This window comes from Caretta caretta, chromosome 3 (assembly GCF_965140235.1).
Source record: "Caretta caretta isolate rCarCar2 chromosome 3, rCarCar1.hap1, whole genome shotgun sequence".
Taxonomy (NCBI): Eukaryota; Metazoa; Chordata; order Testudines; family Cheloniidae; genus Caretta; species Caretta caretta.
Genome location: NC_134208.1, coordinates 121,180,674 through 121,205,463, shown reverse-complemented (window position 1 = coordinate 121,205,463; position 24,790 = coordinate 121,180,674). Strand labels below are relative to the sequence as shown.

Here is a 24,790-nt window from a genome sequence, read left to right as displayed (position 1 = left end):
CACAGCATAGCTGGCAGATGGGCAAACAAAACTGCAAAAAAACTTACAGCTGTGCCTACACCACGGCTGGAGGCAGGCCTGGCAGCATGAGTGGACAGCTGGCTGCTAGTTCTGCTCAATCCAGCACACTACAACTAGCAGTGTGGGTGTGGTGGCATGTGCAGCAGCTCAGGCTAGCCACCCGAGTTCAACCCTTGGGTATGTGCTCGCATGGCTGGCCCAGGCCTGCTGCATGCACCACCCTAGCACCAGAGCAAGTCTTTGTTTGTCTAGCTGTGCTAGGAAGCCCATTCCTAGCTGCCCCGGAGACATGCCCTGGGTCTCACTGAACAAAGCTAATGAGGCTGAGCCTTTGCCAGATGAACTCATCCCCCTAGGAAAAGCCTAAGTGAAGTTCAACTAATCGACTGCAGTGGAGCAGAGGCATAGCAAGGTTATTCAAAGGGCCTTCTACTGAGAACACCAGCACTGGTTGCAGACCCCACAAAGGAGAAACCTTGGAGCGGAAGAGCCAGGTCTATGGCATAAGATTAAGGCAAATAGCAGCCGGTGGAGAAGCCTGCACAGTAGCAGAGCCTGGCCAGTGCCACCACACATCTAAGTCCTCATGCTATAAGCAAAAGTGTCTTTAAGACAAAACCTTATTGGAGGGATGGTCCCCTGCCCCACTCTCAAATGGATGTTTCTGTAATAGAGAAAACAAAGCACTTAGGTATGGGGGTGGACAGAGGCTTGCCTATCATTAAGGCTGGCAGGCAAGATAATAAAAGCTAGGTTATGCCCTGCTAACACTACTACTTGGGCCTATATTAATCTTCAGAAAACTGCCCAGTCGCCCCTGAGGAATTTGCTGCAGCACTTGCCCCGGAAGTTGAGATTTCATTCAATAAAGAGATGTTTGGAGCTTGGTTAGTTCAGAAAAACTTAAAAATATTAACTGAGTATGAGCTGGCAGCTAGCCTGAAACACCGCTCTCTTGAGCTAAATGGGATGTTTTCACATTGTGTCAGCAAGTTGAACTCTGAAGCCTACGGATGAGGATTTAAATCTGGCCACTTAATATTTCTCTGCCAGTTATTTAAGAGAAGCTGCCAGCTCAGATGGTTCTGCTACAAAACCAAAGCATGGCCCTTGCCTTCCTGGGTGCCTAACCCTCCAAATTCCCTCACCCAAGCCACCAAAATTTCCAGCTATTCCCCACCCCCAACAACTTTCACGCAGCAGTTCTATTACAAAACTGCAGCAGCTTGAAAAAAAATGGGGAAAGAAAAACAAATACCCATATAAAGCCTGGAGCTATGTACTGAGGGTACTTATTAGTCAGGTTCAGATTTAATGTAATAAACCTCTCCATTTTAAACTGTAAATGAAGCGGTTGCAGAATTTCCTAAGTGATGCAGATAGCAGGAGATCCTTGCACAGAACACCGGGGTCCTTGCTAGTCAGCTGGTAACCAAAAGCAAGTGCTGTCCACTCTAGTGCGGTGTTGTGAATTTCAGTTCTGTTAACTGGGTGGGCTTTGGTTTTAAAGCATTAATTAGACCAGCTGTAAAACATTAGGGTTTGACTTGGTCTGTGGTCATGTCAAAGGAGGGATGGCTGCGGGAAAGCCTGGCAGGAGCCAAAGCCACCAGAGAGCAACTCCAAGCAGGGAGTGGTTCAAAGGAATTCTCAGGCCCATTCCTTAGTAAACAAGCTAGAAAGGATGACTGGAGTTCCGTCACCTGACGGACAAGGGCTGGCGCCAAAGCAGCAATAACAGGCCCCAGTGAGTCAGTTCCGGAATAGGGTGATTTGACAAGCAACAACTGGTTGGGCTAGTGGGTGTGGTCACATGCTGGACAGCAGGTGAGAGTCTGACAATGGGTGCATACAAAATTAGGAGCCCACAAGCTACCTGGAGCAGCACAGGCAGAGGTTAATAATTACAGAATGAGAGCTCAACCAGAGCTGTCTGAAATGTTAAAGAAGAACGGAGTTCTAGCCTTGTCTCTTCTAAGATAAATTATGCAGAAGTTACCAGTAAGGCCCTAATTGGGCAAACACTTATGTTGCACATGCTTAAGTTTACACCTGTTCTACTGAATGGGACTAACTCACATGTGAAAAGTTAACGGTATAAGTGCTTGCAAGATTGGGACCACTCCCCCTTCTTTCTTCAAACTTGTCCTCCACACCTAGCTCTATCATGAATCTGTAAGAAAATAGTCAATTAAGGCTGGACAGAATGAGAGGCAGAGAGCTGGCACCTCCTTTACCTATTTGTAATTATTTTTAAAATCACACTTGTTTTTGCAGTTGGCTGCCCCTGCCTTTCACAGGTCTGCTGCCTGTGGTCTTAGGCTCTGATCCCAAATCCTGCCCCTAGTTAGCAGACCCCTGTGCCCACATGGAGCCCCATTGACTTAAGTGGCACTTTTCACAGGCGTAAAGTGAAGCATGTGCATAAATATTTGCAGGATCAAGGCCTAAGACTAAGTGCTTCAGGCCAAGGGCTGTTTCTTTGTGTGTTTTTGCATAGCACAAGTCCTGAGTGGGGCCTCCAACTGCTACTGCATTGTAAATAATAATTATTATTGTTATGTACAATAGGTATTGGAGTGTTTCTTTTGTCTTCAATTTTTTAATGATAAAAGACTTACTTGTGCTAAGCCTGGCTCCCCCCAGGAACCGGTCATTTGAGCCAAAAGATGCCTGGTTCCAGACGGCCAAGTCCAGACAAGATTGCCGTAGCTGAGATGGGGTCACACCGTCAAAGACAAACAGGTGCTTCCACTGAGGACAGCCTTCTTTCTTCAGGACAGGAGACTTCTGTCTTATCTTACGTTGGTCCGGGAGAGTGAGACAACTTCCAAAAAGGAATAAAATAGATGTTGGGTGAGGTCACTGACCTAAAAGATATTATCTCATCCACCTCGTTACTACTCATTGGAATGCTTTGACTATTAAAGTGAGGCATAAATACGAAATGGTAGTATATTAACATCACTTTTTTTTTTAAATCGTAGGCTTGATCCTCCTCCCATTGAGTCTATTCCCATTAACCTCCAGGGGAGTAAGAATGAGCTCCTGTGGCTCTGTTTGCTGATCCAATTGTCGGGGACCACTGTAGCAGCCTTTGCTTCCCAACAGCAGCTGGTCCTCCAGCCCATCCAGCAATGCCTGCGTAAGAGCAGCATTTTTCTCACTGACAAAACTAAAGAGACCATTCCACCTCTGGTAAGGTGCTCCTATCAGGTACAAGACATATCCTCACTGCAGGTATCCGATATCCTGCCTCCAGCTGTGTACGATGCTTGATTGTAGGAAGGTAAAATGACCCCATAATGCTAACTCTGCAATGCTGCACATGGGAGAAAAATTCCTTCCTGACTCCTGAAGTGATGGAGCAGGAAATGTGATTAGCTCCATCTTAGCTTGCACAGTAAGAACGTGTTAGGAAGGTAATCCAAAACGACGGCAAAGATGACTGTGCATGGGGTACGTGATTCTGTGATATGCTGACTGAACATAACAGAGTTTCACATACAAAACAGAGGGCGTGGCTACACCTGTGAGTTAGAGCGCATTAAAGCAGCCCCGAGCGCCCTAACTCACGACCCGTCCACACTGGCAAGGCACGTAGAGCTCCTGGACTCTGCAGCTGGAGCGCTCCTGGTAATCCACCTCCACCAGAAGCATAAAGCTTGCTGCGCCTCAGCTGAAACACCACAGCATCAGTGTGGACGAGGGGTTGCATTACTGCGCTGTGATTGGCCTCCGAAAATGTCCCATAATCCCCTGAAGTCAAGTGGCCACTCTTCTCATTGTTTTGAACTTGCTGTAGGAATGTGGATATGCCCTTTCAAAGCGCCGTTTCTGACAGCCGGCTGCTCATCTCCTCCAGGACAAAGCAAGCATTACTGTGGAATGCTGCTGTTGTGAGTGTGTGTGAGAGAGAGGGGGGAGGGAGGGGAGGTCTGCTGCTGTCTGAACTTACAAGATAGCATGCTGACATACTCTCAGCCCCCCAAAACACACTGTCTCTCCCCTGACATACACACAACTCACTCCTCCCCACCCTCCCCATCTGAAAAGCAAGTTGCAGCCACTTGCATGCTGGGATAGCTACCACAATGCACTGCTCTTTCTGGTGTTGCAAGAGTTGCTAATGTGGCCACACCACTGTGCTTGAATCTGATAGTGTGGACATGCTGCGCTCTCCGAGGGCTGGTTTAACGCACAGCGCTCTACATCTGCAAGCGTAGCCATGCCCTGCGTGACAGTTTTCACGGAGTGCACCCTTCCAAGTCACCGTGACAAACGCAGGATGGGGGTGGTCTCCAACAGATATGTGTACTTGTCACCTACATCAGTTCCAAACATTCTGAAGAACTCTTCCGAACTGCCTAGAATGAGTAGGATAATAGGTTACCTCTCCCAGTGAGTACGATGCTGTAATTCACTTTGCAACAGCACGGCTCAAAGCATGAATTAAGAAGACAGGAGTGGTTCTCCTCCCTTGTTGTTTGTAATCACATTTCCTAAGTTACAGAGTAGCAGCCGTGTTAGTCTGTATTCGCGAAAAGAAAAGGAGTACTTGTGGCACCTTAGAGACTAACCAATTTATTTGAGCATAAGCTTTCGTGAGCTACAGCTCACTTCATCGGATGCATTCAGTGTTTTCCTTTTACTGCTTCAAAACTTGACATTTAAACACTTTTGCAACTGTGAAAGCAGAGATTAAATCTCAATAACTGGTGGAGTCTCCTCAAATCCTAAATCTGTCTGAACAAGGCCTAAGCGTCAGATTGTGGCCCCTTTCCTTATGCTGGTAAGTGCTGCAATCTCAGGAGCTACTTGGGTAAATGCTCACCATCATGAGAAAGGACTCCACAATCTGGCTCCATACTCAGGTGTAATGTCTTTTACTCAAAGATCTACTCCCTGGAATGTGTTTAGCTCATTTTTAGCTCCATGCAGAAGTGGCTGATGGTTTTAAAAGATTCTAAATCTGAAGAGTTAAATCTCAAAAACATACCCTTTAACAAATGAGTTCAAAGTGCCACCACACCTCATCACAGGCAAGTTCTTAGCTCCAAGCACCACAAGGTGAAGCTGGCCATCAGCAGATGCTTGGTCTTCTCTCCCTAAAACAGAAACATTGCTTATAATTAGCGACCAGTGTGGGTAAATGGTTGGCTAGTTAACACAGGGCTAAGGGAAGGAAAGAAAGTCCCTAAGAACTGTTGCCCTGAAGTGAGAAAGTGCAGCGTGTTTGCTGAACTGCAGAGATATTTTAGACAAGAGGAAAGGTTTGAAGACACTTTTACAGTATGTGATTTTAAAAAATGGAGGGAGGGAGGGAGGAAAATCAGTGGCATGATGATGAGGAAGCTTTACCAGGTCCCAAGTGCACCTGCAGAGATCAAGGGAACAATCCACGTCCCGTAGTTTTACTCTGAGGCAGAACCAGCAGCAAGGATAATTGGCACAACCCACAACATGATGCACCTTGCCTCTGTTACTCTGTTAGTGTGTGTGTGTTTTTGACAGAGGAGGAACACATAGGTGAGTGTAGAAAGGAGAGAGGGAACAGACAGCATGAGGGAAGAGGAGGAGGACTGAACCAAGAAGGGAATGGTGACTGGGATACAGAGAGAGGAGATGGGGATCCAGGGGACAGAAAGAAATAAAACTAACAACTTACTTGATCTTTCCATTATTTCCTTCCTACCTCTATGTCTAGGACAGGGGTGGCCAACCTGTGGCTCCGGAGCCACATGCGGCTCTTCCGATGTTAATACGCAGCTCTTTGTAGAGGCACCGACTCCAGGGCTGGACCTACCGGTGCCAACTTTCCAATGTGCTGGGGGGTGCTCACTGCTCAACCCCTGGCTCTGCCACAGGCCCTGCCCCCACTCCACCCCTTACCGCCCCCTCCCCTGAGCCTGCTGTGCCCTTGCTCCTCCCCTCTTCCCCCCTCAGAGCCTCTTGCATGCCACGAAACAGCTGATCGAGAGATGCTGGGAGGGAGGGGGAAGCGCTGATTGGCGGGGCTGCTGGTGGGTGGGAGGTGCTGGGCGTGGGGACTGCGGGGAGCTGATGAGGGGCTGCTGACATATTACTGTGGCTCTTTGGCAATGTACATTGGTAAATTCTGGCTCCTTCTCAGGCTCAGGTTGGCCACCCCTGGTCTAGGAGATCTGCTGTAGAAGGCTAACAACAGCCAAAATAGCCACATCTGGAGCTCTGCCCTGCAGTGCTTAGTATTATCCAGTGAGCAAAAGAATGTGAAGCTGTCCCAGTCATCGACCCTCTACAGTTTTTCCTTCCTTCAGCAGTGACTGCACCATTTACAGAAACTGAATCCCAGTTAGAATGCAAAGTTAAACTTAACTCCGCTGAGCGTAGGCGTCGACTTCTGCCGGTGCCAGTGGGTGCTCGACCCCCCTCCCCACCCTGACTCTACCTCTGCCCCACCCCCATTCCAACCCCTTCCCCAAATCCCCGCCCTGGCCCTGCCTCTTCCCTGCCTCCTCCCTTGAGCGCGTCGTGTTCCCGCCCCTCCCCCCTCCCTCCCAGAGCTTGTTACGGCGCGAAACAGCTGTTTTGCGGCGGCAAGCACTGGGAGGTAGGCGGAGAAGCAGGGACGCGGCATGCTCAGGGGAGGGGGAGGAGGCGAAGGCAAGGTGGGGTGGGGGGGGTGGGAAGGGGAGTTTGGAGGCTGGTTTCCCCATGGGTGCTCCAGCCCTGGAGCACCCACGGAGTCGGTGCCTATGCCACTGACGGAACAAAAACAGTCTGAAGAGTGCAGTGCTTGTACCTAGCAGACATTTCCCCATCACCCGATTTATCAAAACTGATAGTCTCTAACTCCCGAGGGCTCCTGGAGTGGAATAACTGGCCTGCTACAGCTCAGGAATGAGGTGCACTGGCAGAGATCTGAGGGCACAAGCTTGCTTCAAGAGCATCTGAGTTCACTATGCCAAAGCTACTTTAAGAAGCACATTTATATCTGCTTTTTTGGTGTGAAAAGGAAAAAAATGTGAGACTGACAAGTCTGGAATTCAAATCATTTTACCAAGTTTTTGTTTTACCTTAAAAGGCTTCTAACTATTTACATAAGCACAACACAATACAAGCCACAATATGTAGGGACTATTTACTCAAGCAGGAATACGCCCCTATGCAGGCAGTGTTTATACCCAGATGAACACATAAATACTTTGTTTGTTTCCATGTTTTCATAGCCAGGGTAATTCATACAAGGCTGAAATGCTTTGTACCTCCTTTCGTCTGCTCTTCACACTGGCATTTTTTAGACTGGGATGGTAAGATCAGTTTTGCACACACCAGGAGTTCTCCGTTGTACTGAACCAGGTTGTCTTCAGGTTTTTCAGACTGAAAAAAGAGACACACAAAAGTCTGTATTATTATGATCATCCTATACCACCTCCCCTTCTCCTCATTCTCATTGTTTACCTATATCTGGAACATTCCCGCCCAGATCCTGGTATGGCAGGACTGGCCTGCTACATCAAAATTTCATTCTTCCTCTCCATGATCTAGTAAGGGTGGGCACTGATACAGCTTTCACTATATGCTATTTTTTAAAAACACAAACCTTTTTGAAAATTAAAAATAATAATGATAACCTAAAGTCTAGGAATCACCTTTGCTTTAAGCTGATACCAATTGAATGACTGTGTTGAATTGTCTTCAAAATTCCAAGATGCCAATGGAACAACCACTTCTCCAAGGAACACCCTTCTCTTGAGTGTTTCTGAGTGCCACACAGATATTTGAAGTTGCCGTGTTTCCAGCTGGGAGTAGTCAATCTTATACTAGAAAAAAGATAAATAGCAGTACAGGATTAATGAAAGCACATACACACAAACAAGAGCCAATCACAACACAATCACCAGTCTCCGCTCAAAGGAAGCCAAAGAATGGACTTGCTGAAGCCATGGAGATCTAGACTGAGCAGCATTATTTGAGATGGGACTGGGAAATCTGCATACTGTCTGCCCGCACTATGCTTGTCTCTAGCCAGTGTAATGGCCCCTCACTTCTAAAACATTGTATTCACTCACTTTTAACATTACAAAAATAAAACAGGACCACCTATGTCACTACCTGTGCTGCTAACACCTTAGATTAATAACCTGAATTTAAGAGTTTAAATAACTTTTCACGCTCTTTGCTTACTTTTTGCACCTCACTCAGCTGAGACAGCAATATTGGACAGGCCAATGTCACGTTCTAGTTCTCCAGCACTAGCATAATGCAGTTGTGCTTGGGGCGGCAGCACTGTGCAGATTAATATTTAAAGTGAAGAAAAATAACTTTTACATTGAATTATTTTTAAGAATCACGAAAACAGTTCTCTTCACAGTGGGCCTAATCTTCATTTACTCGACGGCCCTTTGCACTGCTCTGGCCACATAAAGCGCGGTAACTGTAATTTATTGCTGCTTTAAGTCTCTTTACAGGGCCAGAGCAAAGTAAAGAGACCCCAGTATGAATGAGATTTAGGCCCATTCACATTCTGTAAAAACCCACTTTTTATGTTATCAAATCTAACTTTGGATCCTGTTTTCTGGCCGCCTTTTAAGATGTAGGGACAACCTCTCCTGTATGACTGCACACATCTTGAAGAGGCTTGCGCACAATAGAGGCCACCAATTGGAAATTACCTGGCCTATTTACATTTATGGATTGGATGGTGTTTGAGAAAGTGAAATGGTGGATACACTGCCAGAGCTCTAATGCCTCTGTATGCCACCTGTGCACTGTGTTAGAAGTGGGCCAATTCTCAGTGTTAACACAGCCCTGTATCTTTCCTGGAAACAGTCTGTGCCAAAACACACTGATCTGTTCCTTATAACAGGAACTACTGGACTGTCCATTCACATGTTTAAATGAAACAGGCTTATGAAAAGTACTCTAAATACACATACGGGGTAGAGTGAACATGCTGAAGTCATGGATCTTGTCCTGGTAGGGAGCGTCAGCTGAGTAATAGCTGCAGGATTGGGCCCAGAATCTGATTTCTGCATCTCATGTCATGAGGGAGGTCTTGAAGATAACATATTGTCTCATGATTCCCTCACACAGTTTAGAATATTTCCCATTCCCATCCTGTTATTCTCCACTGCAGACTGAGCAAGACCCTATCCTATTTTACTCTGTAATTGTACAACAATAATTAGCAATAATGGCCCATGTGCTTCACCCCCTTCTCTCACTTTGCAGTGTGGAGGGGAATAAATCTGTGCAAAAAGTCACAGTGGAGCCATGCTGAAAGGGAAGTAGCTACGCTGGACACTTCTGCACATAACTATCTTTGCCCTCCTCTGCAAAACCACTCAGAGGCCCAAAGCTGGCATGGCAAGCTGTGAAGGGAGAAGACACCGCAAAATTGTGGTTGATCTGTAGGAAAAGCTTTAGGGAGCATTAACACCGCTGCACCCTCAGTGACTCCCCAGCAGACAAGGGGCACTAGCCGTGCCATACTGCCACGAAAGGGGGTATACGGCAGAGAAGCACAGAGCAGGAGGAGTTCTTCTGCAAAGCTGGCAATAATCTGGGACTTCAGAGTCCAAATCTAGGGCTTTCCTCTGCCTTTTGAGATCCTCCCCCACCATCACCCACTCCACACCCCGGCTGGTTCTGTGGACTCAGGGGAGGAGCAAATGCTACAGCTTTATTAGAGTCAAGGAGTCTGGGCATTAATCTTTCCCTTCCCATGCAAATGATCAGATTCCATTGGGGCATTTACTATCTTGCACATCATTGCAGTCCCTCAGCTACACACAGAAGGTGAGGTCTAATGGCCTTAGTACAGGGTGGGAGGTAAGAACAGCTGAGTTCTAATCCCAGCTCTGTCTGTAACTCACTGCAGCCTTAGCAAGTCATTCAAACTCAGCTTCCCCCTCAGTCAAACTGGGATAACAACACTTACGGACTGCACAGAGGTGCTGTAAGGATTCATAAAATAATGCTGTAAAGCACTTTGAAAATGAAAAATTACAGCCACCCTTACTCTACTGTGATGATTAATGTGTTGTAAATGAACAAGTCCAAACACTGGTGAATGAGACATCAATTGTGGTGGGGAAGAAAAAGGAGGAAACTAACACTTTGGATCTATCACTCCTTTGAGCACAATAGGAATGAATGGAATAGCTATGATTCATGTAGCAAATTGCAAAGAGACACTCCCTTTGACACTCACAAAAGAGATGTTAGTTCAAACAGATAACAGTACAAAGTACTAATTTTCCTTTGTAATATACACAATTAGTCTATGTAACCATAAAAAGATATGAGAGTTTCCTTTTACCACATTTCCGATCTCTTTAGCCAGAAACTGCAACAGAATTCGGTCAACTTTATGTTTTCTATGGACAAAGCCAGATGTTCCTTTTTTTTGCCAGCTTCCAACTTATTAATAGAGCTGTACAGAAATGTACAAGAGGTTGCTTTTATTCTGATTGGCATCCATCATTAGTTAATGGTTAAGTTCACTTTGACCCATAGAACTGAAGGGTGTGGCACAATCCTAAAAGCCCTCACACAGGGCTCTTCAAAGTCAAAGGGAGTTCTGTTCACAGAGAGCTTGTAGGATTGGGCACAAGAAGTGGAGACTTTGCTATGCATGTGAGAGATCTTTCCAGGTCACAAATGTTTACAAGTCACCTTTAAAGTTTCATGGAATGCTGGATCCACTGTGTTCTTTTTAACAGCTGTCTTCCGTTTACTCCGAGATGATTTATCGGGAAGCAAATAAGTCTTTGCATACCTTACAATTACAGAGAGGGATGGGGGAGAGTGCAAAATTTAGGACAGTTCAAACTGAGAAAGAAAAGGAAGGAAATAAAGCAGCATGTTCCCCACTCTCTAATCCTTGGCACATTCTTAATTTTTCCAGGGTATATTCAGTGCTGGTTAACGGTGCCAAATTCAGACTATCTGAAGCCTGACAACCTCAATTTATCAACAGAATGGACAGATGCAGTGCAGTGTTGCCCCATACTGGCCAGTTGGTGTGTTACAATCCTATCCTGATCATCTCTAAGAGTTAGAGGGCAGGTCAGTTTCCATGATCTCTCAGTCATTGGTCTCTGCTAAAGGGGCCTTGGGCTGGCTATGGGGTGGGGGGATGACAGCGCTGCCCTTACCACGGGACCCTGGGTGGTCATCCACCCATAAGGCTAGCTCTGCTCACACCCCAAAAAATGATGATCACCTCCCATACCATGTGACCCTCATGTCTGCACTGCACACTGCCCTCCGGCTGCCCAACTCTAAAGACAGTGCCTCTATCACAAACAACGCAGAAGTAAGGGTGGCAATTCTGCGACCCCCCTACAATAGCCTTGCAACCATCACCACAACCCTCTTTTGGGTCGGGACCCCCATGGTTATAACATCCTGACATTTCAGATGTAAATATCTGAAACTCTGAAACTGACAATTTAAAAATCCCATAACCATGAAATAGACCAAAATGGACAGTGAATTTGATAGGGCCCCTGCCACATAAGTAACTCACATTAAGCAATATTATCTCTTAATCAGAATTCTATGGACTGACAGTGGTCTACACCATGGAGTATGAGTCCAGAGCCAAAGATGATTGATGGCATTATGGATGCCCATTATCTGCTCGTAGGGCCTGTGGTGAAGGAGACAAATTCTACCAGAACATTCTTTAAAAATGTAGTATTTTATATTTAATATAACAGTATATAACTGTTAAACCGATCTGGGTTAAATTCTGGGGAAACTGAAGATCAGATGTAGCTTTCAGCAGCAACGCACTGCTTCCCTGTGCTTCCCAAGCCCCTTTGTACTGTGTGTGTTTTAAAAGCCTTTTCAGCAACAGGGAGTCATGCAAACCAACCAGCCATAGCTCAAACCAGCCAACAAGCTGACAGTTTTGACAGGTTGCTAGCATAAGTGTTGGAAACAACACCTACCCCAGCCAACTTTTGTGTCAAGTGTTCTAACTGTAAACAATGCCTGTACTTTTTCCTACTGGCTGAGACACAGCACTCTGTACACCAAATACAGAATGTAATGTTCACTACTACATGGAACTTCCCACACTATGCTCTCAGTTTTTTTGTGATTTGTATGCTGGCTACGCCATCAGGAAACTCAAGGGTTATTCAGTCACTTATTAAATATTCTCTAACTGTGCCATGGCATTAGCTGGCATTCCAACAAGGATCCTTTTATTAGAGTTCAGTTTTAGGATCCTCCTCTGCAAGAGACTCAATGCCAAATTCTTCCTGGTAGAATCTAAGCACAACTCTGGAATTCCAGCATGCTTATTGTTGGCCCAGCTGATCCAAATGCATTCAAACAATGTATTACAGTAGGGTCAAGCACTAACCATACAGCTGGACATTCTGCCTGATGAATTCCCATGAATGACTTCTGCCATGAAAAGACAGACAGAATCATTCATAACCAAAACAATAACCAGAGAGGAGACACTGGGTTAAACGTTCCAACATTAGCACCTACATTGCAAACAAAAAACACAAAGGCACCTTTCATACACAGAAATGGGTACTGTTAGCACAGTTAATATTTATATATTATATTTTGCAATTATCATTAGCTGTCATAGCATTTTACAAAAGCAGAGATTCGTATTCTCATTTCATAGCTGAAGATGACAAGGACAGACATGTTAAATAACTTGCCCAGTGTCATGCAGTGAGTCAGTCAGGAATGGAACATAGATCTCCCAACTTTCTGCCTCATGCCGGAACCACTAGACAATGAGTGTACAGGCATGTTTTACAGGCACAACTTAAGTGCTAACGGTCTGACATCTGGCCCTATGTGTAAGTTGATAAGTGTATAGTACACAGTGGCAAGTCAGACACACACATATGTACTATCTTAAAAAACTGAACACCTTGTTTTTGGCCTTTTTTTTTTTTTTTTTACATCAAAACACTTACGGGTTACACTTTTTCTTCTTCTCTTCTCCATAAGCCAGGTTCTTGCAGGCCTTGATGCAGACTTCTAAAGTGCAGGCTTTAAAGACGTATCTGATGGCAAACTCTATTTCTCCTGTGACATTAGCCATGTCAAAATTGCCAGCCTCGGTGCAAGTGCTGTTAATGCTATATAAACTACCCTAAGAAAAGACAAGGATTAAAAAAAGTGAGCTCAAATCCAGTAAGATAAAATAGTTTTTCTCCCTCAAATCTTAATATCTTTGCATCAAACTGACTGCTAAAGTCACAGCAAACAACTCAGAACCAACACAATACGTGCATAAAGCTATTTCTTCACTTGCCATACTAGACCTTAAATTCCGTTGAAATTCTACCAGATCTTCATTTTTCTATACAGAATTAACCATCTTTATATAGTAAACTCCATGAGGTAAGGGCAGTGTCTTCCTCTGTCCTTGAAACATGGCTGAGCATAACTATCCTATAGGCACCCACTGTATGAGACCATATCTCTATCTTGAAGTTGACTCCCCCAAAAATTAGTGTGTGACCAAAAAGAGGATTTTTTAAAAAGCATGTGACAGGAACAATATGGATACTGGATTGACCAGCACCCACTGATGTCAAAGGCCAAAGTCCCAAACATCTAAAAATGTACAGCCAGACTGTGTTTGTAGTATACAGCCCATAGTATGGGGCAGTGCTGAAGTACACAGCCCTGGAAAGAGCCTCAGGAAGTGTTGTAGGAAACAAAAGAGAGTCACTTATTAAACATTCCCTAGGGCTCCCCAGTGGCATATTTAAAGGGAATAGCATACTTTTCCTGCATAGCCAGCCATCACTGGGTACCAGTGCACAGGGGAGGTGGACCCCTGGCTCCACTCTTCCTTGCCCACTCTTTATCCTCCTTGGGGGGGAAGGTTCTGGGGTGCAGCCCCTGTGCTCCCCCAAGCGCCTGGACAGCACTTGTGGCCAGTCCTTACACAGGCCCTGAAGGTAGGGTGAAGAAGGAGGCTTTACTCCCTTCTGTGCCTCAGTGCAGCCACATAACTGCAGGGGGCAATCTAGCTCTCCATGTATTGAACTATGTATTTAATCAAGACAGTTCTGGTCTCTCCTCTCCATTTTTGTTTAACAATAGGCTTGAATGTGAGTGCTTCAGGGTTTCCTTTTAAGTACTATTACTTTGCAAACTGGACACCATCAAATTAGGCCTGAATCAAGACTGGGAGTGGTTGGGTCATTACAAAACCTAAACCTATTTTTCCCCATACTAATTTCCCCCCACTGTTACTCGCACCTTCTTGTCAACTGTTTGAAATGGGCCACTCTCATTACCACTACAAAAGTTATTTTTCCTTCCTTGGTATCCTGATGTTAATTGAATTGTCTCATTAGACTGACCTCACACTTGGTAAGGCAACTCCCATCTTTTCATGTATTTATACCTGCTCCTGTATTTTGCACTCCATGCATCTGATGAAGTGGGTTCTAGCCCACGAAAGCTTATGCCCAAATAAATCTGTCAGTCTCAAAGGTGCCACAAGGACTCCTCGTTGTTTCTATTACTAGCAAGTGTGTCTTCAAGATCTTGTTATTACAGCAATCTCTTCTGACACTAACACCTTCACAGAATGCAATGTCATCAGTATTTGACATCCCTCCCTCTGAAAAAACAGTCCAGTCCTATTCTACACTCCCACCCCAGCTTAGTTAACCAAGGAGTTCTTACTTTGCGTGCCTTAGCAGCTAACAAAACAGGCTAATGATTAGAATAGACTGTATCTCTCTGCGCTGCAGTTATTTTTAATTTGTGCAGTTTGCCAAGCAACCATTTCAAAATTCACAACATCTTTGACTGAAGTCAAAGAAGTCACCCTCTCTACCTTATAAGTTCCAAGTAACACACATTGCTTTTTTGGCCTGAGGGTGGAAAGAGAAGTCCTGACAGGAGCTAGGGTTACATTTTGAACTGATGTACAGCTCATGTAATCCAGCTGACCTCACAGGATGTAGGCCAGAGCAGCAACTAATCTCTGATGCAGTTTTCTTAAATTCTACTCACCCCTTCACCATAAGGAAGTAAATTATTTGACAGCTAAGTAAAAAACATGTTCATTTTTCACTATCACTCATCATAGGGAGGGAAGGCAAGTAGATTTAGTGCCTCCGCTGATAGATTTTAATGACAGTTTTGCAAAGCTGCCCTACTGTTTAGTTCATTGAACCTCTTATTTATTCAGAGGAACTGTATGCTTATTCCAAACAGTGCTTCTCAGGTTGGGTAGCATTATGTGTTCCTTGTTTTCAGTGTGTAGTGGCTTTAGCAGGGGTCAGATCCTCAGACGAAAGCGGGCATTGTAAACATTTAACAAGGAAATACCGCGTCCATTTGGTCCTCCCTCATAATAAATTAACAATGACTTCCTGTACTCAAGCCCAGCTGGCAGAAGTTGGAGCGACACCATCTCTTAGGTTAAATGATAGATTTTGATGAATCAATGATCAGCATCGCAGAACTCCCCCATAAAGACGGTGCTTGATAAAGCTGGGCCTCCCCTTTGACAGTACAGCAGGCGATATTTCACTGTTTAGACTGGGCTGTCCACAGTGCAGCCACTGGAGTCCCAGAATGCATCCTGCAACTGCCCTCCAATCCACTGCAAGCTAGGTTGTAACGGGCTTGACATGGATGCAAGGTCGGAATGATGCTAGGATGCACAACCCCCCTCCGAGATTCTCCTGGGCAGTGGGGCAAGTACATCTCCATACTATTCTCCAACATAGAGCTGTGCCTTATGGGCACAAACTAGCCCTATATTTCAGATACAGAGGTATGACTCATGGAGACAAGGGTTTCTAACAGGAGAGACCTCAAGTCCACTCTTCCATTCTGAAGGCTTTGTCCCTGGTCTCTGGTTGTTTCATCATTACTGGGGTATTTATCCATCAATAAATATCTATTCATGTTTGAAGGAATATATAATTATAAGCAATGATTAGGGTTATGTTCATTTATTTTTTGGTAAGAAATACAAGTTAAGTAAACCCCTTATATCAACGGGGTTTGTAACTGTTTTTTCCCCACACCTTGTCCCATCACTCAAAAAAAATAATCATGTTCTACAAGGAAAAGGAGGAATACAGGCAGATCACTATCCATTCAGAAGTCATCTCTGCTAACTGCATCACAGTTATGACCTATGTTAAGAGGAAATTTATGGCAACTCAGATACAACTGTGCGGTGAACTGTTGGCAAACACCGAGGGCCTGACTGTCCACCGCCTTGCACTTTGTGTAGTTATTCACACCTCTGAAAAGCAGGTGTAAAATTATCTCATCGTTCTGTCACTAAAAAGCAGGAGGCTGGTTCAATTACGTTTGGCCCCTAAGAGCCATTTTAGTTTCCTTCCTTCTTAACTCCAGCTCTGAAATTCCTAGACACTGCATACCTATTGTGCCCTGACAATTCCTGTCAAGTCATTTATAACATACTGAAAGCATTACCCTCAGTGACATACAGTTAACATAACAGCTAATCAAAGAGACTTTAAAACCCTTGTTGAATTAACTTCTGATTGGTTTTCTTCTCTCCCTTCTGGCTAAGATCAAGTGCAGTATCTGATGTGTCATCAGTTAGGGGACTATATTTTGTAGAAAATGTCAATGATTTAGAAAGGCTTTTCCATCCATAATGATTATGATCGCCTTTGCACTTCAGTGTTTTTGTCCTTTTCTATAAACCGTTCTCAGTGAAGAGAATGAGGCAGCTGAGTTTGCACACCTTAGAGGACATTAACTAAACTTCAATTAACCTGAGGTTTCAGCTAACTGCCATTCATTCAGCTGTATTTATGCTGCAGTAAATTTATAACACTGCTATAAGGACCATGCCAAGGACAGACAGTCTTTCCCTGATCTGAACGAAAGTAGAATTCTCTTCTTATTTCTGAGCATAATCCATGACACATGCTATATTGAACAAGCTTTTAACTCCTACCCTTCAGTCCATTTTACACCACTGTTCTATTCTGCTTCATCTTGCATTGACACTTACGTGTTTTTTGCCACCACAGAATACAGTGTCACTTCTGGGACTGGTTGAAATGTCTTCTCCCTGCTTGTAATACCTTTTGGTAAAAACGTCATTGTTGTCCAACGCCCCATTGATGAGTTGCTGAAAGCTCGGTATATTTTTTATCTGTAAGAGACGTAGCACTGAACTTCCATTCATTTGTTTTGTTAAGTCAAGTGCCCGGTGTTTCCTGCCCTCCTCCCCCTTGTGTTCTGCCACATAAATATACGGTCCATACCTACAATTCACATATGGGTGTGTCTATTTTGGGACACTGTTTGACTAAGGAAAAGGTCTATAACTACATTTTATTTGTAGACACACTGGTTGATCCATTGCTGCTCCACCCGGTCCACAGTATACCCCTAATCTTGTGTGGTGGACATGCCATTATCCACCATATGATGACTGCTAACATGTCAACTACAATTAAAGGTAATTACTGTAGCAGTGTATTAATAAAAGGCTTCATTAGGACAACTCCACCCCCACCCCCAAAATCCTGGCAGTTTGCCAAAAGAACTCTTCCTCCAGGAAATTACAAATTGTATGCTGCAGCAGATATGGCATATGCCTGTCTCCACCTATATGAAGAAAGACCGGAATGAACGTAACTTGAACGTGTTCTACAAGGATGGAGTGACAAGTCTTACTTTAGCCATGACTCCAGAGAAAGGCTGAACATTCAATGTTTGTTTAACTGTAACTTTGCTATAGTCCAGAATGAGGGAGTTCCAAGCAGCACATCTTTAAATTCCACTCCCCACACGAAAATTCTGACTGTGTGGGCAAAATTAAGAGATGAGGTAGGATTCCTCAGGGTCTCCTGTCCATCTGCCTCTGTTCTTCCAAGAAAATACAGTCTGTGAAACACACTTCATCAAGGGAATGGGCGGGGGGAGGGAAACAGCAGTAGGAAAGAAGGAAAAGATCACTTTGGATTAAATATTTGTTTGAAGAAACACTTTAGTGGAGTTTACTACCAAAGGACTAGTGAGAATATTCCTGCCTGAATGAACCAACAACATTAGTGAGAATTATCTGCACACAGGGAGGGGATAACATGCCCTTAATAAACACAGGGATTTCCTGTACTACTAGTAGAAAGACCTACAAAAATGGCCATTGATGAAGATGAAATGGTGAGATTAATTTGAAAACAGACCTCATTCTGAACACCAGGTTATGCACAATCCAAGCCATTATACTTCTCTACCGCGCTAAATACAAAACAATCATAAAGATGATGGATAGGGCAATGTTAATACCAGTGCTAAGGTTAGAAAAGCACATACACCTCTACCCCAATATAACGCTGTCCCCGGGAGCCAAAAAATCTTACCGCGTTATATCGAACTTGCTTTGATCCACCAGAGTGCGCAGCCCCACTCCCCCAGAGCAGTGCTTTATCGCATTATATCCGAATTTGTGTTATATCGGGTTGCGTTATATCGGGGTAGAGGTGTAAAAAAGGGACAAAATCAGAAAGGCTGAGGCACAAAGTGAGTTACACCTAGCAAGGGACATAAAAGGCAATAAGAAGTAGTTCTTTAAATAGGTTATGAGCAAGAGAAAGATGAAGGCCAGTGTAGGTCCTCTACTTAGTGAGGAAGGAGAGCTAATAACGGATGACAACAAGAAGGCTGAGGTGTTGGTGCCTATTTTGCTTCAGTCTTCATCAGTCAGCCTAACTTTGATGCCTGGAAAGATACTGGGACAAACTAACAAGAGTAAAAATAAATTTTTACTGCTTTATGTCATCAAAGCAAGGAGGCATGTCTGAGAATACATAGGGATCAGATCTGTTGAGTAAGAAGGTGCCATTTTGATAGTCACTCTTCAGCATAGAACTGCACTTTTAAGATCACTTTAAGAGTTCTGGCAGAGAGAATGCAAACAGTGTGATCGGGGGAAAAAAGAAAGGCGGTAACCTGGTTTACAAAGATAAAAAGAAACTAGGAAACCACAGAGGGAATAACAGATGAGGCATTTGATAAAGATTAACAAACAGGCTACACAGTGAAGTGTAAGAACTGATGGACACTGCCACTAGAACTATCAAAAGGAAGACAAAGATCAGAACTAGAGATAATGCTAGGAAAAAGTAAGACAGGGGCACAACAGCTCACAGAGATTAAAAGTAAATTTAGGGATCACACAGCATGAATGCTCAGAGCCATAAAATAGGGGTGGGGAAAAAGGTGTGAGTAAAAACTTCAACCAGAAATAGAAAATCTAGATTGCAATCATGACATCCAAAATAGAAGATCAACCAAAACTTCACCCAAATCAGCCAAAACTTCAACAGAGGCTTGGGTTTTTCAGTTAGAGGGACATTAGAAATTCCTGTTCTCCAAGAGCAGAGCTCCGACAACAGAATCAAGAAAAATGTTACCTTTCTATATCCCTAATACAAAGTGCTGACGTACCTTATCACCCTAAAACCTTTAGAATTTATAGCCAATTACAAAATCCAGACATATTGTTTGGCAAACATATCACTGGGAGATTTCAAACTATAGAGACCTCATTCATCTATAAAACACAATAGGATGTGTGTTTAATGTGCAATGAAAGCATGGTTAGGGTGTGTAGAGAATGTCAGTATATAAACTCCTTCCTTATTGCTTCTCAGTGTAGTGAAACACAGCAATGATTTTCCAGTGAAACCAGATAGATGAGGAAACACTGGGGATGTGGTTGGTCACACACAACTGGCATAGAACTAAAAGGAAGCACTGCGGTGATTAACCTATCTATATTTTTCCATAATATTTATAATATAATTTCAATGCATCCCATAAAAATAAACACCACAGAGATAATTTGCTTCATTTTCTAAACTACTTAGGATTTGCTGTACCAGGTCAGATCATTGGTGCATTACGTCTGGCATTCTGACACCGACACCAGCCAATTCCCGATGCTTTAGTGCAGGGGTGGCCAACCTGTGGCTCCAGAGCCACATGTGGCTCTTCAGAAGTTAATATGCAGCTCCTTGTATAGGTACTGACTCCAGGGCTGAAGCTACAGGTGCCAACTTTCCAATGTGTCAGGAGGTGCTCACTGCTCAACCCCTGGCTCTGCCACAGGCCCTGCCCCTATTCCACCCCTTCCCGCCCCCTCCCCTGAGCCAGCCGTGCCCTCACTCCTTCCCCTCCCCCTCAGAGCCTCCTGCACGCCACGAAACAGCTGATCAGGAAGTGCAGGGAGGAAGAGGTAGGCATTGATCGGGGAGGCTGCCGGTGGGTGGGAGGCACTGGGAGGGGGATTGGGGAGCTGATGGGGGGCTGCTGACATATTACTGTGGCTCTCCTCAGCAAATTGCCCAACAAGTCCCAGGAATGGCGTGGAAGAGACATAGTTCAGTCTCCTCTGTATCAGTAGCGGATGAAGGAGGGCCAGCAGATGGACTGGGAGAGTAATCGGAGCAGCCTATTGGCTAGTGTAGAGTGTGTACCAAGCAGCCCCAGGAGAGCTTGTGAGCTACATGCACTCCTGGTGTTCCCTGTTGGAGCAAGGTGGCTCCATGCAAACTAGCCCTTAGCTTTGAGCTAAGACTAAGGCTGGAGAATTTCAGCCAAAAAGAAGAATTACTGGAAGAGTTAAAAAAGGAGGAGATCCAGTGGCCATCTCAAAGTAACCTTAACTAGCTTCCACTACTCTAATAAAGCCAGTACTGTATCACGACAATCATCAGTCCTCTAATCATATTCCAATCACAAAACAGCCCTTAAAACTATAATGACTATGTATAATGAATTGCATACCCTGTTTGCAATATCGATGGCAGTGTCAGACTGACTCCTCCTTTCCTTCCTCCGTTCCATGTCCTGCCCATAATCTGTAGTTAGGAGACTTTTGTCAGCCCTCATATCATTCTGGGACTTTGAGATTTCTAAAATGAATACAAGGAAAGAGGGGCACATTTATAATGAACATTGTCAGCAAATCTGGAGATGTAGGAAGCTAATCCTATGCCTTTCAGATCTTTTAGATTACAGAACTACTATTGATTACCTGAGAAAAAGAAACAGATGGGAAAGCAAGTACCTGTCCCATTTTGTGTAACTGCATTCTGCCTACCTAAATTCCCCTTGCAGTCTCAACTGGAAAAGATATTCTTCACTCCTTGTTCTCAGCTACCGTGTATTTTTGCTGTATGCTATCAAACAGAGTTTCATCGCAGAGGTGCCTGCATTTCAGAAGCGGGTAAGAGGATGATCCCTACATATAGTTTAGATATTGATCTGTAAAGTGCTTTGAGTTCCTTTGGGATAAAAGGCACTACACAAATGCAATACCATTATGATCATTTACGGGAGTGCTACAGTGGAAATTAGGAAAATGGGGAGTCAATTAAAATGGATACAAAATATGGAAGAAAGTGGAAACATTTTATATTCAGGCCCCAGACCAGCACAAATGTAACCACATGCATGATTTTAAGGATGTAAGTACCCCCACTGACTTCAAGGGAGGAGGAGTCTCATTAGAAAGAATTCAGAGTGGTAGCCATGTTAGTCTGTATCACCAAAAACAAGGAGGACTCCTCATTAGAAAGGCGTGATTAAGAGGAAAGATGACAGAAAGGAGGCAAGAGACTAGTGCCAAGTTACTCGGGTCTAGTTTCATTTTATAATCCTTGGGATAAGGATACTACTCTAGCCATGAGGGACAAAATTTACAACTGCGCCCAGTCTGTGCAGCAGGCAATGGATTAGTAAAAATATATGCAAACAGTGGGGTCTCTGGTCTTCATAAGGGTCGGAGCTTGTTCTCTTCTGGCTACTGCTCTCTTTTGTTATGCACCCGGGGCCAAATTCTGCCCTCCAGTAGGTGCAGGTTGTTCCATATACGTATCCAAAGCCTAAACTTGCACTCTAAAATTACTGAAGAAGAGAGAATAGCAATAAGTCAAAGAGGAAAATGAGAAGGACAAAGAATATCAGGATTAAAGATGGACTGACGGGAGAGGATGACTTTTAAAAACACATACACTGACAGGAAGATAGAATGAGGGAGAAAAGGAAGGGAGAGGTTTTTTAAAAAAACTGAGAGGAAAGAGAAAGACAATACTAAATCCCTCCTTCTGAGAGTGATCAAAAAAGGGCAATCTGTGACAAGTTCACTTGGGGAGGGGAAGATGGAGAATACAGTGGTTACCACAATAGAAAGTTGGCATATTCCACGCCACAATAGTTGAGTTTGCTGCAGTATTTTCAGGTTTTATCTCCACATATCTGAACTGTTGCATTTGTTTAAAAAAAACCTCACCTTCATATATAGTCTTTTTGCTACTTAGCAAGAAAAGAGAGAGTGCTCAGCTGGGATCATCAGTTGCTCAGCTTGTTAAAAAAATCTGAGGGAATTCTGATGGAAAATGAGACATGCCTTATAAATATTTGTTGGCCTTAGCAGCAGTCACTAACAGACCCTTCACTTGTAACCACTTGTGGCTCAAATTTAAATGGCAAAGCACTGAAGGATACTTACTTTTCATATTTGTGGCAAGAGATAGAAACAAGTTTTCCACAGACTTATTAAAACTTTTAGATTGGCTGATTTCCTGCAATTGAGAGAAAAAAAAATTAAGAGATAAAATAAAGAACTGTGTTTTCAAAGCTTCCCATGTTCACGCGCCTTTAAAAATTGCAAAAATAGCATATGTGTAAGATTGCCCAGGGCTATCATTTCTGTAGCATTTATAAGCACATATTTTTGTACTACATGTAAATATTAGCACCAAAGTATCTGGTTGGGGAAGGGGGTGGCTCTTTCAACTGAGTTCTTTTGCACTACCAGCAGAAAACTCTCCAGGAAATTTCTATATTGCTTTCATAAATATAAACAAATGACATAGCTGATTATTTTTTTATAATACTGTTTGCGTTTACATTAAGGTAAGAAAGAGTCTGGCAGTCTGGATTCAGAGGATCCTCACAAGGATTGGAAGTAGAGCTAGTGAAAATTTTTCATCAAAATCAATGGGATTTAAGCATATGTATAAAATTAAAGATGTGCTTAAGTGCTTTCCTGAGCAGGGAAGGGCTGCTGAATTAGGGCACCAGAGCCTAATCCAGAGCCCTATGAAGTCAATGGTAGTCTTCCAATTTATTTCAATGGATTTTAGATCCGATCCTAATAATCCACCTGCTAGAAACTGTGATGAAATTGTAACCACCAAAATCATTCTGCTCTTCACTCATTTATACAAACACCACATGCAAAGTTTTCATTACAAATGGCTACATAACATGCACTAAAAAGTTGGTGACTAATCTAATATGTCCCTAAGAGACCAACTCCTCAGAAAAAGGAACGAGACAAAGGAAATAAAAGCATCATTTATATAGCAACAAATTCCTAAACAATATTACAAGTTGTTGCTATTTGCTACACTTCTGCGGCTGGCCGTTTCCACTGAAAGAGCTCTTAAATATCTGCACATATATACATTACCATTGCAGTGTTTCCCTTAGTGGTTTCCGTGAAAGGAGGGGGAGTAGGAGGAACCACAGAAATTTTACTAGGAAGTTAGGAGAAAAGAAACAATTAACATATTTTTCACAAGGCTCTAATATCTACAGCTTTCCCAACCTCTTTCTTTGTTTCTTCTCTTTCCTCAGAGGAGCCACCTCTCTCCTGCAACCTAAAGATCTTGGATGAGTCTGTGCTACGCTTCTTACAGGCTCAGCAAAGAACTTGCAGCCACAGGAGTGAGGGCTAAAGTGGCTTTGCACCCTCCTGATCCTTAGCTGCTCCAGCCAGTATAATTTAGACTGACCTGAGGGCCTATTTAAGTCACTGCAGCCTCCTTGGGCTGCCCTATGGTCACCAGTGCATACTATACCCCCACCCCACCCCACCCCGCCCTACCCTGCTGACTCCAGCGTGCATGCATCTTCCTGCCATCAATATCAGCAAATGTTGCCCATTTTTTCATGTTCTCTGTGTAGATATATCTTCCTACTGTATTTTCCACTGCACGCATCCGATGAAGTGGGTTTTAGTTTACGAAAGCTTATGCCCAAATAAATTTGTTAGTCTCTAAAGTGCCACAAGTACTCCTGAGTTTTTTTGCTGATACAGACTAACACAGCTACCACTCTGAAACCTGCCATCTACACCAGTTTGTGAGAGGATCCTCAGAAATCAGCCTTATGGCCGTCTTCCATGGTTCCTGTGCTGGAGGGATTCACCCTGGCTGGAACTGGGGCTTTTAGAGCACTTTTATTCTACCCCAACCCCTTCATGCAGCATAAAAGGGCCAGATCAGGGGCAATGATCTGCCCCTTGATCCTGTACTCTTAACACAATCAAAACCTCCAATGCAGACAGTGCACTTCCCCGTGCTTCTACTCTGTTCTATCTAGATACTTATATGATCATCCTCACCATTGTATCCGACCATCCACAGGTTCTCTGGTGATGGACCTATGCCCCACCAGAAAGCCTCAGTTTGGTCTATGATTTGTATCTATTCTTATTTACTCATTTTTAAAGGAACAAGATTCCTTTAACAGAATATACACTGCTTACACTTAGGTGCACCTTGACAAATAGGGACCTTCCTGTCTTATATTTACTTAAAAAATAACAATAGGCAAAATCTCCAGTCAGTTAACTGCATGTTTGTACCACTACTGTTTTTCCTGCAATGATTTTCAACCGACATCATTTACACAGAGCCTGTAAATGTGAAAAGCACTGGAGAAAAAGTTTACAGCAAAATACTGTATGCTTCCC

At 43.8% G+C, this 24,790-nt stretch overlaps 1 protein-coding gene across 7 annotated transcripts in view; it reads right to left on the bottom strand.

Annotated features, from left to right (window-relative positions):
- The window catches only part of SYTL3 (synaptotagmin like 3), a 71,462-nt gene that overhangs the window by 1,605 nt on the left and 45,067 nt on the right, over nucleotides 1–24,790 (bottom strand). For 6 of the 7 annotated variants that reach the window (XM_075126837.1, XM_075126840.1, XM_048844137.2 and 3 more), the window contains 10 exons: nucleotides 23,504–23,570; nucleotides 22,538–22,610; nucleotides 20,812–20,939; nucleotides 17,024–17,167; nucleotides 12,966–13,144; nucleotides 10,684–10,786; nucleotides 7,656–7,826; nucleotides 7,269–7,383; nucleotides 5,021–5,129; nucleotides 2,643–2,848 (listed from right to left, as the gene is read on the bottom strand). In XM_075126837.1, coding sequence (XP_074982938.1) covers nucleotides 2,643–2,848; nucleotides 5,021–5,129; nucleotides 7,269–7,383; nucleotides 7,656–7,826; nucleotides 10,684–10,786; nucleotides 12,966–13,144; nucleotides 17,024–17,167; nucleotides 20,812–20,939; nucleotides 22,538–22,610; nucleotides 23,504–23,570 — 1,295 coding nt within the window. Of the gene's footprint in view, nucleotides 1–2,100; nucleotides 2,195–2,642; nucleotides 2,849–5,020; nucleotides 5,130–7,268; nucleotides 7,384–7,655; nucleotides 7,827–10,683; nucleotides 10,787–12,965; nucleotides 13,145–17,023; nucleotides 17,168–20,811; nucleotides 20,940–22,537; nucleotides 22,611–23,503; nucleotides 23,571–24,790 lie in introns of all 7 variants that reach the window. The other variant, XR_012667702.1, reaches the window with a different exon arrangement.